General features: G+C 45.2%; 1 protein-coding gene across 4 annotated transcripts in view; it reads left to right on the top strand.

Annotated features, from left to right (window-relative positions):
• Window positions 1–18,809, top strand: part of hectd4 (HECT domain containing E3 ubiquitin protein ligase 4) — an 87,778-nt gene extending 68,969 nt beyond the window's left edge. For 2 of the 4 annotated variants that reach the window (XM_088935602.1, XM_088935604.1), the window contains exons 54-76: window positions 41–177; window positions 750–910; window positions 1,300–1,481; window positions 1,966–2,171; window positions 2,639–2,769; window positions 3,182–3,387; window positions 3,516–3,695; window positions 4,591–5,945; window positions 6,701–6,908; window positions 7,129–7,352; window positions 8,684–8,829; window positions 9,679–9,785; window positions 10,306–10,429; window positions 10,787–10,977; window positions 11,579–11,725; window positions 12,740–12,859; window positions 12,979–13,134; window positions 13,685–13,788; window positions 14,298–14,519; window positions 14,871–15,037; window positions 15,392–15,587; window positions 15,788–16,010; window positions 16,511–18,809. In XM_088935602.1, the coding sequence (XP_088791728.1) occupies window positions 41–177; window positions 750–910; window positions 1,300–1,481; window positions 1,966–2,171; window positions 2,639–2,769; window positions 3,182–3,387; window positions 3,516–3,695; window positions 4,591–5,945; window positions 6,701–6,908; window positions 7,129–7,352; window positions 8,684–8,829; window positions 9,679–9,785; window positions 10,306–10,429; window positions 10,787–10,977; window positions 11,579–11,725; window positions 12,740–12,859; window positions 12,979–13,134; window positions 13,685–13,788; window positions 14,298–14,519; window positions 14,871–15,037; window positions 15,392–15,587; window positions 15,788–16,010; window positions 16,511–16,647 (5,030 nt within the window). In that variant the 3' untranslated portion in view covers window positions 16,648–18,809. Of the gene's footprint in view, window positions 1–40; window positions 178–749; window positions 911–1,299; window positions 1,482–1,965; window positions 2,172–2,638; window positions 2,770–3,181; window positions 3,388–3,515; window positions 3,696–4,590; window positions 5,946–6,700; window positions 6,909–7,128; window positions 7,353–8,683; window positions 8,830–9,657; window positions 9,786–10,305; window positions 10,430–10,786; window positions 10,978–11,578; window positions 11,726–12,739; window positions 12,860–12,978; window positions 13,135–13,684; window positions 13,789–14,297; window positions 14,520–14,870; window positions 15,038–15,391; window positions 15,588–15,787; window positions 16,011–16,510 lie in introns of all 4 variants that reach the window. The other 2 variants (XM_088935601.1, XM_088935603.1) reach the window with 2 other exon arrangements.
• Window positions 18,810–19,638: the final 829 nt, after the last annotated feature.

Here is a 19,638-nt window from a genome sequence, read left to right on the forward strand (position 1 = left end):
TAACATACTGAAAATTCAGTTGATTGTTCCCCTTCCCTAGGGCTGACAGTGGTCATCCGCTGTCCAGACAGCAACAACACCAATAGCACCACTGGAGGAACAGCATTGCCGAAATTCGCCATCAGAGGAATGTTAAAGACCTTCGGGCTCCATGGAGTGGTCCTTGATGTTGACTCAGTAAGTACAAAACCCATGAGAGGAGGCCATTCGGCCCATAGGTTGCAAGTTTCATTCAAGACAATTGCAAATTCAAATTAAGTAACTATATAAGCAACAATAGTTTAAAACTTGTTAAAAACATAGAGCCCTCTGACTCAAGCCTGGATCATGTCACTAGCCGACTATGACTGGATTGCACAAGCAATGGTGCACAAGTGGCATTGGGGGCAGGGTGCTGTCTGTCAGCCAGGGCTCTCTCAGCTCTGAGCAGTACAGTGGCCGTCCAGGCTCCAGCAGGCAGGTGCTTTTGGCAAGGACATGCAACTGGCTAATCTAGTTCAGGGTGGTGGAGCAAAAATAATTGGCATGTCCAAATTTATAGAAAAAAATAAAAAGAGGGGCTTATTGTCAATCAAAAGTCTGTGACATTAAAGCATTCAAAGTGTTACAGTGATATGTTTTGGTGGAAAAATACACAGTAAGCCTATAGCGTAAATTGCTTGTCTTGAAGTAGGGCGTTGATGTTTTGTTTCATTTAGTGGCCAGTGGTGGGATAGCCAATACTCTCCTGGTTTCTGGGCCTTTTTTAGATGAATGAGCTGGTGCAGGTGGAGACGTACCTGCGCAGCGAAGGAGTGCTGGTGCGCTACTGGTATCCCATCGACATGTTGGAGAGGCCACCGGCCGGGTCCAGGCGCACAGCCGCCAACGGGCTGGTCACTCTGGACAGCACCAACATTCAGATCCACAGGTAACGGCTGCTGCCGGCCGCTGGACACGGGGGCTGCAGTGTGCACCGAGCGTCCAGCCCACGTGTCACAGTACTGAAGCAGAGGCAGGAGCACAGAAGCGCCATTACCTATAGAAAGGCTTCACCTGTGCTGGAATAATACATGAAAACATGTGTCATCACATTAAGATAGAACATTTTGTGGGTTGTCAGAGCCATTGTGTGAAAGATAAGCTTGTTATAGTTTAAATTTGCGAATTAAAATATATATATATATGTAAAAGTGGATTGATTTGGACTTGGTTCCCAGACTGTTGTATGAATTTAAGGTTATCCAGTGTTTGTTTCCCACTGGAGAGGAGCAGGGGCAGCGCAGTGACCCACATGCTCTGCTCCCCGTGTTTCTGCAGGGAGCTGCTGCGCTCTGAAGGAGCCCTGGCCAGGTTGTACTGTCGCATGGCTCTCCTCAACATCTTCGCCCCCAAGTCTCCGCACACCTTCACCCGCCTCTTCCACATCCCTGCCATCAGGGACATCACGCTGGAGCACCTGCAGCTCCTGTCCAATCAGCTGCTCGCCCCCCCTCTTCCAGGTGATGTCCTGTCAACCCCAGTGTAGCCTGTGCTATTTCAGATTTACGTCTCATAAATGAGTGTTGAAGTTGTTCTGTCCAGCTGCCAAAAAACATCCTTATGTTTCTTTATAGAATGCATCACCTGCAATATTTGTATGATAATGTAGATAATTCTTTCCTGTATATTACAGCAAATTAGATTAAAATAATCAGATTATGTAAAATGTGCATATCTTCCATGGTTATATTTAGAAGCATATTGTGTTACTATTGCTTAGTTGATATATTTCTAAAAAATGGCATTGTTAAATTCAGTACAAGCGGAGAACAGTTTTTCAGAATTCCTTTAAAAAGCTGCTGATAAATTTAATTAGATTTAGTGAAAGCAGACCAAGTCTCATCATACCTGAGAGAACTGAGTGTTTTGAAGCTGACTTCAAAACTTGAAGAAGACTTGGAGACCTTCTCCACTCCTCCAGCTGATTGCAGTTGTATTCTGCAGACGGGACGATCAGCTCCAGCTCCATCCTGCTGGCCCAGTCCCTGCAGCACATCATACAGGGTCAGAACTGCTCTCCCACTGACCTCTTCTACCAAGGCAACGCTCAGCCCATCAGAGAGTGGCTCACAGTGGCCATCACACGGGCCCTGCACCAAGGAGAGGAGAGCTTACTGGACCTCACCAAGCAGATCTGCTCTTTCCTACAGGTAAGACAGGCAGCGTGTTCATGGTGCTGCACGTGACTGTGAGCAGCAGGCGAAACTGATAGTGGAGTAACACCCAAGCAGTCATCTGGAGTCTAAACTCAAGGAGTGCTGTCTCCTGCCCAGGCACAGAAAGAGCAGAGCTGCTTACAAGTGACATGTTAGAATTTAATACCCAAATGAAAAAGAAAGGATATAGTTTGCGTGGCACAAAATTGCCCTAATTAATCATGTATACAGTTCACAAGTACATAGGCAATGGTGAGGCTTATAGATTTAATAATACAAAGTTACATTTTATAAAACATCTTTCATAAATGGATTATGGTGCTATACATCAAAGAATATTCACACCAATGTATGATAGTTTGCCACTTTTTAATTTAGTAATTAAGGGCTAATTTGCCATTGTATAACATGTGGCAAAAAGTCCATTATTAATTATTATTAACATTCCTAAATGTTTACAGAATGCTCCAGAGCAGTTTCCTTCCGAAGAGTTTCCCGTTTCCGAGTCAAAGGTCAGCATGGATGTGAATTTCCCCGGGGCGGCGTTTGTGGTGATCTCGTGCAAGGAGAGCCCTCAAGGCTTCCGCAAAGAGTGAGTGAACACACTGCTGTGCCAGTAAATGATCCAGGGACCTCTGCTATTTTTATATCACGGTTTATTTCTAGCCAAACACTTAACAACACTTACACTTTTCTCTTGTGCTTTTATAGAATTTTGAGGATATGCTAAAGTATATGCATTTTGTTTTTCTTTACACAGTAGTGAAAACTAAGTTTTTTGCATCTTTGTTAAAATACTGTAGCTGTATTAAGTTCTTAGGCACAGTGATCGTAGGTCTGCATCTTAAGTCTGGTTACATTTCCAGTTCTTTTCTGTTCATGTGAGAGATCCCTAAGCATGATTAGCATTTTCAACTGTTTTGGAACACGAGTCCACGTTTTGTCAAGTCTGACATAACAGGATTAACACAACAGGTCTGAATCTTCTCTGTGTTTCTTTCCAGCTCTTCTCTTTACAAGGCCCCATGGGCAAGAGTCATGATTTATGGCCTGGGACACAAAGTGCGCCGCAATGGGCAGCTCAACCTCATGGAAGCAGTCTGCTACCCCCTGGACGCTTCCCCCTCAAACACGGGGCTCACCCCACCTCCCACCACCAACCAGTACCCCTCCGCCATCATCCCTACAGACAAGGTGCACATTAAGCTAGGTGAGAGTCTGCCAGGACTGTCTGTCTGAGCTGTTTATAAAATACCCTTTCTGCCTTTACAACTCGCTGACCAGCAGTGGCCCAACGTTTAATGGATTGGCTGTGAGAGTTTTTGTTGTTGTTCACAGGCGTGTCTCCCCCTCCTGGTGCTGTGCTGGTACTACACTCGCTGCCCCTGGAGTTCCCCCTCGCCATGGCGTTTGCAGAGCAGCTGTTGACATGGAAGCTTGGCGAGGGCAACGGGCGATCAGAGGATGAGCTTGACACCATCCCGGCCTCTGTGCTGCTGCAGGTCGTGGAGCTTCTTGGTAAGTAGTGTTACCCTGCTAGCCAGTGGGAAGCCATTGTGTAGAAACAACCAGTCTGTGCATCTGTGCAGCACCTGTGTACAATATGTCAGCACCCAAAGGGCTGTGGGTTGATAGGATTAAAGATCAGTATGTGTTTGGTTTCATCCCAGTGAATTATCTGATGTCACTTTGCTTTCTAATTCCTGTAGCTACTATAAAATGTTGCCTTGCATGTCATTTTGTCTCAGAATCATGTTTTGTAGTTTTCTGGTAACATAGATACTGTTGTTCCCACTGCCATGCTAGCAGTAATTTTTTTTGGCTAAATTGACTTCCAGTGTACTACCAGGTGCATGTCAACATACATTGACAGAACACTACACTGTATTAACTCAACACTACACAAAAAACCTGCTAGGTATTTTTTCAGGTTTATTTATATACAAATATGCATCAAAAAAATTAATAGAGAACAGAACAGTGAGAAAAAGATTCAAGAGAACGAGGGGTGATAAGTCAGATATGAGATATGTGTGCTCAAATACAAAACTCATGGAGTTTTTAAGACAACCCTTCAGATATCTAAAAACTGAACTGCAGCATTAAGCCTGAGTTATGCTGATTTTTAGAAATGTGGGGCATGCTTGCATGCAATGATACTGCAACAGTCAGGTTACAAAATAGATCACATCTGGATATTCAAAACGGGTCGACACAGATCATGGCCGCAGGTTACCAATATGGTGGTGTTACAACACAAGTGGCAATTAATAAATGCAATAAATAATGGTTATGAATAACAGAAGCATAAAGAAATGAAGCAGTTTATTCATTTAGCAGATGCCTTATGGATCACCAGTTTCACATAGTGTGCAATGCTTTGATGCATGCTCTTTCTCCTTCTGCATCTCAGGAGGTCTGCTGTGGACCACGGACCTGGCCGCCTCCATCAAAGAGCTGATCTTCCACTTGCTGTCTGAACTGTTCCGCAAGATCCATCACCTGGAGCAACGCAAGATGCCCACGGGGCTGTCCAGCTCCATTGCCCTGCTGCTGAACCCCTGCCTGGCGGTGCTGATGGCCTTGCAGACAGAGCTGCGGAAGCTCTACGACAAGGAGACCCAGGGCTGGATGGCAGCAGGAGGAAACCCCTCTCCCGGAGGGGGGCTGGCCTTGGGGAATGAACAGAGCCGCTTCTCCACCTACTTCCATGCCCTAATGGAGGTGTGCCTGGCTGTGGCTGAGGTGACGCTGCCTATTAACATGGGCAGTAGCACCGTGGGCGCGCTATCCTCCAGCAGTGCTCCCAACCTCAGCGACTCCTCCTCCTCCTCTTCCTCCTCTCCTGGGCAGACGCCCCAGAGCCCCAGCCTGCTCTCCAAGCGCAAGAAGGTCAAGATGAAACGGGAGCGCGCGGCTGCCGCCGTGGCTGCCGCGTCGGGGAAGAGGGCTTCCGCCTCCGCTGGGTCTCGGCTTTCGGAAAGTGACAGTGCCCTCCTCAATATGGGTGGAGGAAAGCCGGAGGACATGTTGTGGTTCCATCGGGGCCTCACCCTGCTCATGATCCTCCGGCACCTGGCCAACAAGGACCCGCAGGGTTTGGGGGTCACCAGCGATGCCGTCACTGATGCTTGTCAGGCTCTGGTGGGGCCCACTGCCCACAGTCGTCTTCTGGTCATATCGGGCATCCCTACCCACCTGGAGGAGAGCGTGGTGCGGAGTGCCATACGCAGGGCCTGCAACGCCCACGGTGGGCTCTTCAAAGACGAGATCTACATTCCCCTTCAGGAGGAGGACCCCAAGAAGCCCAAGTGTGGTGCTGTTGGCACTGCTGCCCAGGAGTGCAAGATCCCTGAGCCAGAGCGGCCCTTTCCAGTTGGCAGCAATAGCCCTGACAGCTCCAGTAGCGTCACGCCAGCCATGAGCGTCAGCGCCTCTGCTTCCACCAGCCAGACTTCCATCTGCAGCTCCTCCCAAGGAGTTTCTCGCACGGCCAGCGAGCTGTCGGTGGATCAGGAGCTGCCTCCTGCCCCTGTGGCTGTTCCGCAGCAGCAGGGAGCGGTGGACCCACACACTGTGTCCAGCCAGGAGAGCCTGGACATCTCTCTGTGTAGCACTGGCAGCCTGGGCAGCTTGGGCAGCCTGGGGGAACCCCTGGACAGTGCGGACACTGCCTCTGTCTCCGATGGTGGTTCTATGTACACTGTTACCTCCCTGGACAACAATGCCGTCATGGCTCGGCCCATCAAGGGGTATGCTGTCATTGAGGTACGTCGTACACCTTTAGGCATGGCTTTCTGTTTTGATAGTTTTCCCGTTAAATGTGACGGAGCTAGCAATGAAGAATTGTTGCAGTGCAGCACTGAGCAGCTTGGCTTAGCAATGGCTCAAGCTTATATTATATATTCCTGTTACCTCCCTCCATCGTGTGCATTGTATGTGTCCTTTCCAGGTCCATTTTTTTATTTTAACCAAGACACCTTACAAGGGTTACATTGAGAAAAATGCAGTGCTTTAAGAAAACAATTTAAATACTTGAGTTCAAAGTATTGCAATGTAGGGAATTTAGCACCAATGTAACACAACATCTAGTGAGATAACTGGCGTACTGAAGTCCCCTGTACAGCAGAGGAGATGATAAAATCTTGTTTATTTAAATGTTTGTTTTGCTGTAGTTCATAATTTACCTCTTCAGACTAATCTTTTCTAGCTTTATTAATGAGCTACACCATCGCAGTGCACAGACAAAGCCCTGTGCTCTATATCAGTCATGTGCGGTTTCAGTTTTTTTTAACAATGATGTGTGATAAATGATAAAAATAATTGTGTATTTGTGGATTGCGGTTTATCACCCATGTTGTTGCCCGGGGAGGAATGAGCCAGACTCTGTAATGCAACAAGCGATGGTTCTGATTGCTGTCCACTACCTTCAGGAACTGTCTTGTCTTGGTAGGACTGAGCGCTGTAAAGCAGAGCTCTGTAGCCCCAGCCGTAGTTTCACCCCTGTGACACCCTTGTGGCAGGTGCGCGCCCGAGCTAAGGTGGAGAAGATCCGTGCCGGTCTCTTTAACAGCAGCGACCTGATTGGCCTGTCCAGCCTCGAGGGGGAGGAGGAGCTGATGGAGATGAGCAATGAGGAGATCCTCACAGCCTCCAGCGTGAACCAGAGCCTGTTCGACACGCAGGGCAGCTCCGCTCTGGAAGACTATTTCATGGACAAGTCCATCAAAGGTCGTGCCTTTACTTCGAGGCTGTAGTCACACTTGACTTAAAAGACACGTACATACTGTATATGTTGAATTTCCACAGGGGTTTTTATATTTTAAAGTATTTAAAATGAATAGTCTGTCAATATTGGTCAGTAAATAGTAGTAAATGATAATTGCCATATCTTTAGCAAGCAGCATATCTAAGCCTGTTAATCTAAAACCTCTTCTGTGTTCTCCAACAGGAGACAAGTTGGTGCCGGGTGCTCGGGATGTCTTGACAGACATCTTTAAAAGCTGTGTCCACTCTGAGCAAATGCTGAGTCTGACCCCTGCCAAGCCCATCAAAGTGTCCGATATTTACCTGAGCAAGGAGCAGATCAATGCCCAGACCCCGGGGAACTTACTCCATGTGTTTTTCACCAACGTGCGCCCGCCGAAGAAGGTGCTGGAAGACCAGCTCACACAGGTACACACCATCAATGGGCTCTTGGTGGGCCGCCGCCTCCCGGGTAAGAGGAGTAGAGGAGTGGGCTGCCTGCTGTGCTCAGCACCTGAATTTACACATCAGAGATATGCGGAATAGTTTTAGTGTCCATAATTCTAACGAAACCTTCAATCATGCAATCTAAAGAATAAGCCATCATCACGTTCATATTGGTGCAGGCTGAATGCATCATAAAATAGGCCGTCTCCACAATACTTTATCCAGACGTCAGAAGGCTTTAATTTGCCTTTTGTGTGTGTGTTATGGGCAGATTGTGGAATTTCCCCATAACTTACATAAAAAGGCAAGTTAAAACATACTTTGCAAAATGGCAGCCATAATGAGAGGTCTGTGAAGTACTTGAAAGCCCGTTAATTTAAAGTATATTGGTTCTTTTTTGTTACAATTGACTGCACATGTTTTAGAGTGTTCTTAATATGATGATTCTTTCATGATGAAGGATGCAGTTTGGGCACGTTATTGTTCCAAACAGAGGTGGACCACATTCTTCAAGTATCTGAGTGTTTCTAATACTTTAATAAGTATTAGCTTAAAATTATACTCTAATACAAACAAGCTGCTTATATAAATTCCAAACAGTGTTCTGCGTCTTATGTATTTGAAACACATCAATTTGAAATACTCTGCCATTTTCAGTGTATTTCAACGAACACATTTTTGTCTGCATTTCTTGGTAAATTCAAATTAAAAACAAAGCAATGGCCAACAGCATGAATTATAAGTCAAAACATGCAATACGCACAGTCAATTAACTGATATCCCCAGTCATGTTACATAATACTAGATAAAGTTAATTTAAATAATGATTTTATAAGTAATTTAAATATATACAGACTTAAGAAATGCTATTGGTTCCAATACTATTGATGAACATTGTAGAATTATCTGAAATGTGTATTACACTATGGTTTAATTTATTATAATTATTAGATAATTGCAAATTATCTCCAAATTTGGGTATTAGGCATTTCATTAAATGCTTGAACAGCTATTTCCAGTAAATTTGTAAAATGATAGCCCGCTTGTAACATTGAATATATTCATATATAAATCTAAAACAGACAAGGTTAGTGTGGGCATAAATAAACCAGATGTACTTAATTGCCATCATACATCTAATGAAATATTTGAGTTGGAGTACAAGGACAACTGTAATATAAGTTGAAAATGTTCTGCAGTTAGTTGCAAGCTAATGTTAAGAATGTTGAATGAATAATTCTGCAGACAAAACCTCTCTGCATTGGAGGCAGATGACCTAATCCTTTTGCTCCGACACATTTTTTCGTATCTAGATTCTTAGGAAGTATGGAGTCTCCAAACCCAACAAAAGCAAGTACAGCAAAGCCAGCAAGGAGCAGCATCAGGGCAAAGTGGTTAGCACCAAGAGACCCATCACCAAGCCTCCTACAAAGGAGAAGTCTGTGCTGAACACGGTCAGGTAAGTGAGAGGCTCAGGGTGTTTCCGCATGGGCTTCAGTTGAGTGAATATGTGGTAGCATGCATTTTTACTCCACATACAAACCGTTTTCTGGCATTGCAAATGTTAAACTGGGCGGAGATGTCTGCTGTGCTGAGGTGTTCAACAGGTACGTGTTTTGAAATCCAGATCTTCCACACACAGCTCAGGATCTGCAGTTCTCTTCTCTTCGGTCCAGGAGAGGGCACTTTGACTTGCTGAGCCTGTGGACTGTGCTGGTCTTGGCACTGACTTCACGTCAAGCTCTCTTAAAACAGGACTTTTGGCAAACCTGACAGTGAGGGATGTCTTTGTTACAGTTTTTGTCTTATGGAAAAAGATCAAACGGGTGTGAATCAGCACCAAATAAACTCACTCTCTCCACTTTTCAAAATGTGTTTTTTACATATTTTTATGTACAAATACATAAATCTTTATTTATATGTGAAAAAAGTGCGATCTTTTTGTAAATTAAGCAGAGAATTGTGGTCATTCTAATTTCTGTCTTTTTTGTCTGGACTTTGTGAGTGTGTATTTAGTCCGTCAGGGGTTTAAAGATTTTTTTCTGTAGAGCCAGCTTTGGTCTCTGTTTTCTGAGAGTTACTCTAAAAATTTCATTAATGAATTGCTCCCTCTATTTCTGAGATGACAACATTTTTAAAAATCTGTCTGCTTATGAATTCTGCAATAACGAAGGTCATGGGAAGCAGCCTTTTCTGATGACTTCTTCAATTTTACCCTTAAAAATGTTTAATCTGAGAAAAAAGTTTTTTTTTTCCTGCTAAAGCTCCAATGTGGTTTCATTGATAGTGTCCTCTCCTCTACTGCCAGCAGGACGGCTCTCAGTGAAAAAAAGCCAATCGTCAAGCCTAAGTCTCCAGAGAAGTCCAGACCTGAGGAGAAGGACTCTGAGAAATCCCCCACCAAGAAACACGAAGGTGCCTGTCATTTACCGCCCCTCTTACTGTGGTGTCGGAGTGAAACCTCTTCTCTTCTGGACTCGTGTCCTTCTCGGAGATCCCTAGCTTACAACTTAAAAACTACAGGCTGAGGCTGCTGTTCTTTTCGTTAGTCTTCACAGCCTGTAGCTGATGATGTTTAGAGTCCCCCAGGGTCTTTTGACAATGTAAGCGTCATACGTTTGCTCAAATGTCTGTAGAGTTCTGGATCAGGGTACGAAAATGCTTTATCCCTCGAAATAAGGGCAGGGAATTCCGTACTAAGATCGTGGAACTAAATGATCATGTCTAGGTGCATGCTCCGCTTTGAGGCAGCGTGTGTGTGTAGGAGTGTGCATCGGCTGTGAGTGTGCGAGTGTGTGTGCTCCGCTGTGAGGCAGTGTGTGTGTGTGTAGGAGTGTGCATCGGCTGTGAGTGAGCGAGTGTGCTCCGCTGTGAGGCAGTGTGTGTGTAGGGGGGGTATCATGTGGTATAATGTGCTGGCCCATTCCTTCTGCAGTTCCGGAGGAAAAGTACTTGACGCTGGAAGGGTTCCACAGGTTTGCGGTGGACCGAGCCAAGCAGGACATCCGCAGTGTGTGGAGAGCCATTCTGGCCTGCGGATATGACCTGCACTTTGAAAGGTTGGGGAAAATCTAGTTTAGGTTAATCCTTTCTAACATATTACAAAAAATCCATGTTGAGCAATAACTGTATATGAATTAATGCATATCATCCAGTTCAGCGTTTCAGATGTTCAGATGCTGCCACTTTCATTAATAATGGTGTTGGGCTTAAAGGAAGTTGAAAAGTTTCTGGTTTTTAACAGAAACAGTTTAAAACGTTTTTTCTTTCTGCTTAGGGGCTTCATTAATAGGCATTTTTCTTTGCTTATTAGTTAAATTATATAAGGAGCTTCTTCTTCCAAAGCTGTGCCTTTGCTAAGCCCTTTCTGGCGCCAGTCCTGCCCGTGCTGAGTGCTGCGTGTGCCCCCTCTGCAGGTGCACCTGCATCGACACGCGCCACGCCCAGAAGGCCTGCAGGAGGTGGAGTCTGGAGATGGATGTGGCGCTGGTGCAGTACGTGAACAGGCTGTGTCGGCACCTGGCCATCACCCCGGCCCGCCTCCACCCGCACGAGGTCTACCTGGACCCCGCCGATACTGCCGACCCGAGAGTGTCCTGCCTGCTGAGTATGACCCCGCCTGCTCTAGCTGGTTGCCCCCCTTCCTGGCCCCTGGCCTGCAGGACAGCTGTGGGCTTTGTGCTGAAAGCACCTCATTATGCACACCTGGAGTGATACACGCTCATCTGCATCATGGGCCCTGCTGAAATTTTTAAAAATGGCCAACCATTTTAAACATAGTCACCATGCTTTCACAAGAGTAAGACTTTTACTGATATATACAGTATACATTTTTTAAAAGCAGGAACAGATTCCAAGAAAGCAGCATTTCTTAAAAGAATATGTAATTCCAACAAAGGGATTTCTTCCCTCATTAGTTTATTCTCCAAAAACAATATATTACTGTATATTTTTAAGGCAAAGAGCTGATACGCAGGCCTGACAATTAACAAAGGTGAACATAGCGAGGAAATGCACCCTTTATTTCCATTAAATCTACATCAAATTTAAAAAATCCAAATTTTGTGCCTGCAAAACCCCTGAAATAACTGAAAAATAAATGCAGACTTAAAAATAAACACCGAACAACAACAGAAACCCTAAATGTGACTTTCGGTGTGGTTCTCTGTGTGCTTGGTCACTGACCTTCCTCCTCTGTCTCCTCCTAGATGTTCCCATGGAAAGCCTGCGACTGCGCTTTGCTCTGCTGCAGTCCCTGAATAACACACTGGAGACCTTCTTCCTTCCCCTAGTGGAGCTGCGAGCGACAGACACCTACCAGCACAGCATTGCCTCAATGCTCAGGGAGGCCAAGGGTGAGAATTTACAGTAGCGAATTCGAAGTGGTCACGTTCTGTGAAACAAGGCCGCCCTCCAGGATTCCTGTTTTAGAGGAAAAATGATGGGAACAACATGGATCTGGCAGATCTGGGGTCAGAAACAGACTCCACCCGTTTTTGGGGGGGGTATAGTGTGACTATTTGGAATTTATTTTGAGATGCTTATGTTTGTTAATGTGCTTATGTGAAAGAGCATTATATGTTGTTTTTGTAAAAAACAAAAAAAGACTGTATTCTACTTTTTGCAGCCTGTTGTGATCAGGTGGTTTTTTGAATAAAGAAATGTAGTTCAAGTAGGGAGCTGCATCAGCCTCCGTAAGCTGCAAAGGAGCAGGTAGAGGTTTAGTCCATGCTGAATGGAAGAGAAAAGGCAACATAGATGAGTAATCACACTATAAACTGAAAATTCAGGTGTGGTGTCTATTGATCTTCGTCTTATAGATCGATTGCCTTTCATTCTTCAGCGATACTTCATAATTTGTCAGTAGCTGATGACTTTATTATAGGCTGTTTCCACTATTTGTCTCTTTGGTACTCATCGTTTTGTTTATTTGTTGCCAGTATACCATGTTAAGGAATGATTTCACTATTCTTTAAATGTGTTTTGTTTGCAGACTATAGGAGGTCCTGTTTGTTGTCCTTTCTTTGTTTCCCATGCTTATACAGTGATGTGAAACATCTCTGCTTTATTAAGGAATAATAATCAGTATTTGTTGATCAGTTTTGAACATTCGTACTGTGAAAGGTGCAGGGTAGAGATAGACAAAACCACACTGTCACTCACATTATATTAGTTACTGTACAGAAAATGTGGGTTGTTAGGCTCTTAAAATCCCTGATACTTCTCACAAAGGTGACTTAAAGATCTTGTTGAAAAGTATTCCCCCTTAATGACGTTCATTCTTAGGGGAAATCAATTCACATTCCATGAAATCTATTGCATTTTCCTTCAAAGTGTCTCTGAAGCATAACCCTGACCCCCTTCTGCAGGCTTGGTGTTTTATGACACGAAGGTGGCTGTAATGAACCGAGTGCTGAATGCCACCGTGCAGAGAACAGCAGACCATGCTGCCCCGGAGATCACACTGGACCCTCTGGAGATTGTGGGAGGTGAGCCTTGCTTTAAACACCTGCCACTGTCATTCTGCCCTCTCTCTGATCGCCCGGTCTGCAAATTTCAATTACCCTGAAAGTCTTCAATTTGTTGTTGGTGTGTCTCTAACCAACAGGAGAGATCCGTTCTTCTGAAAACACGTACTTCTGTCAGGCAGCACGGCAGCTGGCCTGCGTGCCGTCCTCTCAGCTGTGCGTCAAGCTGGCCAGCGGGGGCGACCCCACCTACGCCTTCAACATCCGCTTCACTGGGGAGGAGGTTCACGGCACCAGTAAGTCAGCCCCGCTTGTGTGCCTGTTTTTATTTCCACAGAGGGGAACGTGCCAGGAATGGGACTAAAACACACTCTTCAGCTTTAATGTAGTTTGATCACTGCAAAACCAAACAAAAAAAACATTTTTATTTACACTGTTTAAGGAAAGACAGTGATGATTTGGTGAAGTTCAATTTTTATCTTCCTTCATCTTGAATTGGGAGCAGAGGTCTGCAGGCCTGGTTTTGGTGAGCCCCAGTTTACCTTAAAGCTGTTCATCGGTTTTTAATGATTTGTAAATTATTGATCAATTCAGCAAGAAATTTGCTAATTTAGGGAAACACTTCCTCGAAAGGTATAGATTTTTATCACAAATAATCTCTGAGTGGCTTCATTTAATAAATTGTGTGCTCAACTGATCACAGTTAAATTGTTCCAAGTCTTCAGGAGCAAGACTGGAGACCATTTCCTGGTTTCTTCTCAGCTGTGGTCTTTTGTCTGCTGTCTGCTGTCCCGAGGTCCAGCCTGTGGCCTCTGTCTAACGTGAAGCTTGTTGTGTTCCTGTTAGGCGGCTCCTTCAGGCACTTCCTGTGGCAGGTGTGCAAAGAGCTGCAGAGCTCCGCCCTCTCCCTGCTGCTGCCCTGCCCCAGCTCAGCTGCCAATAGGAATAAGGTACCGTCCTCTTCCCTCAAGGAAGGTCTGGCTTTAAGGTTAATAAATGAAAAACCGAGCTGTCACATGCTTTATAAACCCTTCTCTTCACTTATGGCTTTTGACTTCCAACTAGTTTCATTTTAAGTTTTGCTGCCTTTCATACAAAGTTATTGGAGTTCATTAACTTCTCCATAGCTTCTTGCAGTGGCAGAAATCCCCCACCTACAGCTGTGTTTTTCACTTCTAGATTTTCTTTGTGTAAATGAGAGGAGGCTGTTAAACTCTGTAGTAGTTAAGTCATGTATTAGGTGTCTGACAGCTTTGACTGTTTTGTTGGGAATGTTTTGCTGAAAGCCAGGCCAACTCTGGCTTGCTAATCCCAGCCCTTTCCCCTACAGCCGTGTTCAAGATCAGCCCTGAGTGATGCGATCCAGGCTCCATCCGCATCATCACTAACCAACTCATCTCCACAGTTTCTGTGCCCGTCGTTCTACTGACGGAGGTTTTGTCTCTGGTCCGTTTTTCAGGGCAAGTATATCCTGACGCCAAGTCCCATCACCTATGCAGAGGAGCAGCTCCTGCACTTCTTCGGGCAGCTCCTGGGCATCGCCATTCGGGCAGACGTTCCACTGCCTCTCGATCTGCTGCCCTCCTTCTGGAAGGGCTTAGTGGGGGAGGTCCTGGACGAGGACACTGACCTGCAGGAGGCTGACCTGCTTACGTCCAACTACATCAAGAAATTTGAAAGCGTAAGTGCCGCCTGTGCACTCAGCGCAGACAGTTCTGTTTTTCCTGTGAAGAGAGAGTGCAAGTACCAGATACACACTAAAGACAGCTCAGTGGATGGAATAGGAAGCTCAGGTCCTCACAGTACAAGGAGTGGACCACTGATGACATGTTCAATCCGCTTTAGCAGTGATTGCTACAATTTGGCAGTTCTATTTTTGCTAAGAATAACCAGTACTCTAACTAATAAAGCGGTAGTCAAACTAATGCAGCAATGGCAGGAACAGTGCAGTGTGCACAGTGCACCTCCGAAGTGCCATAGCTTGACATGGATCTCCTGTGTAAGCTGTTTTCATGTAGGGCTGTTTTCCCAGGTCAACGATGAGGCAGAGCTGGATGCCTTGTGTGCAGAAATAACCTCTCAGCATCACTCCAGCGAGAGCCCAGAGTCTCCTAACAAGCCGTGTTGCAAATTCACGTATGTCACCATGATGGGGGATGAGGTGGAGCTGTGTTCAGGGGGCAGGAACATCACCGTCGGGTGAGTGAGTGTGTCCTTCTGAAAACAAAAATAGCTTCCTGTTTTCAGACCTTAGTGCTTATCCTAGTCATTTCCATTTGTGACCACAGGCCATCATTTCCCAAACTGGGCCTAATTAGCTCTTTAGCAATGCAATATTTAGTCTCTCTACTGTAGGCAGTATCTAAATTTAACTTCTTGTTGATTTAAAATTTTCATTCATTGTGGGAAAGTGCCACCTACTGGTTAACTATGTCTAGTAGCAATCTGATTATTGTTAAATATACATCCTTATATAGCTTCCAGATGTGATGTGTTCAGGCTTCAAAGTGGTAAAGCTGCTATAACAGAGATGTTTGTTCCTGCTTGTGCTAGCTGGGAGAACAAAGACATGTACGCATCTGCGATCAGGAGCCTGAGGATGCGAGAGCTGCAGAACTCGCAGTGCATGACCGCAGTGCGAGCCGGACTGGGCTCCATCATCTCTCTGCAGCTCCTCACCATGCTCACTCCCCTGGAGATGGAGCTGAGGACCTGCGGCCTGCCCTATATCAACCTGGAGTTCCTCAAGGTAACCCTGGCATCGCATTCTCTCCACAGCGCATGCTGCTACTACACCTCCTCCCTGCATGCCTGATATCCATGACGCTGCTGATAGTATTCCATGTTTTTGGGTCCTGTCACAGGGGTATATCATGTGAGCGGGGCCTTGGTTCACAGTCATGTCTGTGAATCCCACCTTTTCTCAGTACGTTGTTGCTGTGCTTTTAGGCTCACACTATGTACCAGGTGGGTCTGATGGAGACAGACCAGCACATTGAGTTCTTCTGGACGGCGCTGGAAATGTTCACCCAGGAGGAGCTCTGCAAGTTCATCAAGTTTGCCTGCAACCAAGAACGCATTCCCTTCACCTGCCCCTGCAAGGACGGCGGTCCAGACACTGCCCACGTTCCCCCTTACCCCATGAAGATCGCCCCGCCTGACGGCGCTGCAGGTGAGAGCCACAGCTCGCACTGGGCAAGTGAGATCCAACAGGGCAGGCATGTCAGCTCTTAACAGAAAAGCCTTGAGATTTCAAACACTGAAAGGGACACTTTCTGTCCAGTTTGACAGAATGCTCCAGAAAGGTTAATATGTAGTAATGATTTACAAAAACTACAATCCGAAAGTGTCATATTTCAGAAATTGAAGCCATTTATGTTTGTGCAACTACAAATGTAGATGTCTTAGCTTTCTGATGCTTCGGCTCCGGAGTGTTTATTTCACTTGAATGAACAGCACATTGTCTTCTTCTTCGGTTATTTATTCTGTGTCTGTTTCTGGCGCTCTTTTTTTTGTACTAAACTGTACTCTTTTATCAAAACGTTGAACAGTTTTGTTCAATGTAATAAAAGGTGAAGCACCAGTCTGTACAAAAAAGAGTAAGGCCAGTGTCGCTGTGGCTGGAAATGTTTGCTCTCTGTATTAACCACCACGCTGTGTTTTTCCCCTCAGGCTCCCCTGATTCCAGGTACATCAGAGTGGAGACCTGCATGTTCATGATCAAGCTTCCGCAGTATTCCTCCCTGGAAGTGATGCTGGAAAAGCTGCGCTATGCCATTCACTACAGAGAAGACCCCCTGAGTGGCTGAGCCCTGCCTGCCAGCCCTGGTGCCCTTTACACAGCCCCCTGACCAGCGAGAAGACCCAGGCTCTCTCGGGCTTCCTCGGGGTCATCCAGCTGGCCTCTCCCAAGATACTTACCTTCTCCTTGCAGAAAGAGGAGCCCGGCTCAGATGGCTTGTGAAAGGTTGTTCGTAAATAGAAATACCGACTAAAGGACACAGTGCTTTTGTGCTCTTTTTTTTTAGCTTCATAAACAACATAGATGCTTTTGAATTGCCTGATTTCTTCTCATGTTGGTTAATTTGCTCCGATCTTTTTGAGATCGGATAGTATTAAGACAGATTATATCAATTATACTTCACTGGCATGTTGACATGTTGTATCATTGCGTATCGCATCCTTTTGACAGAAGACAGTGGGACACCTATCAGTAGATTTAAATTAGAATTGAAGGGTCCTTGTTATTCCTGTGCCTTTAATAGGGCGAGGTGGCTTTTTTTGGGGGGGTGGGGTGGGGTGCGGGGGGGTTGCAGAAAAACCCCAGTCAAAGCCTTGGTCAGTTCCGTCATAGCTCTGTGCAACATGGCTCCCCCTCTCCCCCAAAGAGAACAAGGTGATGATTGTGATGATTGTAGACCGCAGGTGCGTTTTATTCTAATAGCAGTAACCAATGCCAAACACTGACAGATATCAGGAACGAACAGTTGCCGACTGTGGAACAAAGAGGAAGTGAGATGTGAGCCTTCGGTAGAGTCAACTTGCCTCCAGCACAGTTAGTCCTCATGTCTGCTGATCTCCAGGCGGAATCTGAAGGCTGGCAATAGTAGGAGATGCTATTCAATTCCAAAAGCTTTCATATATTGATACCTGCCAAGAGACAGGGCCCACATCGGGATACTTCATATCGGATGTTGCTGCTGATCACCAGTGCAGACGCGGCATCTGGATTCTGAAGTGCAGTGAAGCCGTCTCAGTTGCAATCGCTGTATGCTACAGAATAAATAGATGCAGAAATCGTCCATTAATTAAAAAAAAGTCCAGCCTATTCAAAAGCCTTGAAAGTGCACATATATTTATTTAAATCTATAAAGAGGAGGGAATATATCTATTGTACAAATAAAAGTTATGTAAAAATAAATGCTCCCTTCAGATGCAGTGTCACCGATGGAGGTGATATTGTTCAGAGCTGACGCAGCGCTCAGACCCGAGCTGCAGGGGGCGAACGCTGCTGTTGCAGCACAGCAAGTCCAGGGCAACAACAGGAGGTGTGTCTGAAGCCCTGTTGTGCTATTTGTTGTTACTTTTTGCGGTTTTGTTTTTTTGGCGTGTGTATAAGCGTGAATGGAGAGTCAGGTCAACAGCTGCAGAGTGATTGGTATACACAATCTACATGTGCACGGTGACATCAGAAGATTAACGCATAGATTTCCGCTTGTTGATGGCCTGGTGTTGCAGGCGTGAATTCAACGTTTTGTTACACATGATGGAAATGTTGAAGCTGTGTAAAGATAATACTTTGTGAAAAGTGTAAATAGAATAAATGTCAAATCGAAAGCAGTTTTTTTTACTACTGTTCAGCTTTGTTTGGGAATGTTTTATTTATTTTTCATTTAAAGGTTTAGGCTGTAAACTTCTTTAAAGATATGCTTGGATATTCAGCTGTGGGATTTATGCCCCTTGAATTGTTTTTTTCTCTCCTTGTTAGTATATCTTCATTTACAGTCTGTTACTCGAATGGGCTCCTGTGTTGATTCTCATCCCTGTGGAAATATGATTGCTTGTATATAAGGTTACTTCCTTGAGAGTTTCCAGACATGGTGTAAGTGGGAAAGAGTGGCGATGGTCCTGCTTGTGCGAGTTCAAGGTTGTGTATGCCAATTGATTGTTTTTGTTTGTTTTTTTTAAGGTAGGCGATAGCTGTGACAGTTAACTGCTGCTAACGGGACTGCTCTTTCTCAGAGAGGGCAGGTTAAGGATAAAAAAGCATATCCACACACAGGCGTTACTATGTGTGCTGTACATTTACCTGATATTTATTACAATTATTTATGGTTGCATTAACTTAACTTTTACTCTGCTGTTTACCCTGTGTGCATCTGTATCTAACACAGTGATGTTTGAATGGATTCTACAGAGGACAAAAAAATCCAAGATTTCGGTGTCACATTAATAAATTGTCTTAATGCAATCCCTCTGAATGTCCCTTTATTCACTAAAAAAATCTGCAACTGTTATATTCTTCTCCTCATAGTTGTTATAAAAATAAGCTTTGGGTTGCAATAAAAATAGTCGTAGAAGAAGAGATTAGGTTCAACCTGATAGACCTTGAACATGGTGCATAAATACCAGAGGTCCTCAAGGCCAAATTATTTTGCATTTGATGTTTTTGCATTGCATTTCATTTTGTTCATTTTTACTTGAAAATGTGGGATCACCAGTTATGTTTTTGTACAATGTACCCACCCCAATTGTAATCTGTAATTGTCTTTACAGCAAGAGCAGCCTATCTGCCTGGGGTGCAGGAGGAAGTGCAGCCTCCTGCCTTTCCTCCGCCTCTCTCACTATGAGGCTCAGTGCCAGTCGGACGGGAGCCTGCGGTTGCCCAGGTTCAGCTGCAGCACAGTGGCAAAGAAATCATTTTTTGGTGAACAGCGCCAGAGGTAATAGCTGTTAGAGGCTTGCAAAAGAAAGCTGGCGCTGTTGAGCTTTTTTTAGATACCCCCCCCCCCCACAACCACCCATTCAGAGACACTCATAACCAGAAATGTTTGCTATCGTTTTGTCTGCTTCCCTCCCACGCTGGAGTGCAGACACTGGAGGGCGCTCTTGCTCAGCAAAGCAAGGCAGCACTCAGGCAGGGGTGGTCAACCCTGGTCCTGGGGAGCCAAGTTTTATGGGTGAAACAAATTCAAATGTGCACCGAAGCAAGTGATTTGTCAAGCTAAACCCCAACACACTCAGGTCCCCTCTCAAGGGCCACAGTTCTCCATTATTGAATCAATTAAAGCAATGAAACG

This window comes from Atractosteus spatula, chromosome 17, assembly GCF_055471065.1.
Source record: "Atractosteus spatula isolate fAtrSpa1 chromosome 17, fAtrSpa1.hap1, whole genome shotgun sequence".
Lineage (NCBI taxonomy): Eukaryota > Metazoa > Chordata > Actinopteri > Semionotiformes > Lepisosteidae > Atractosteus > Atractosteus spatula.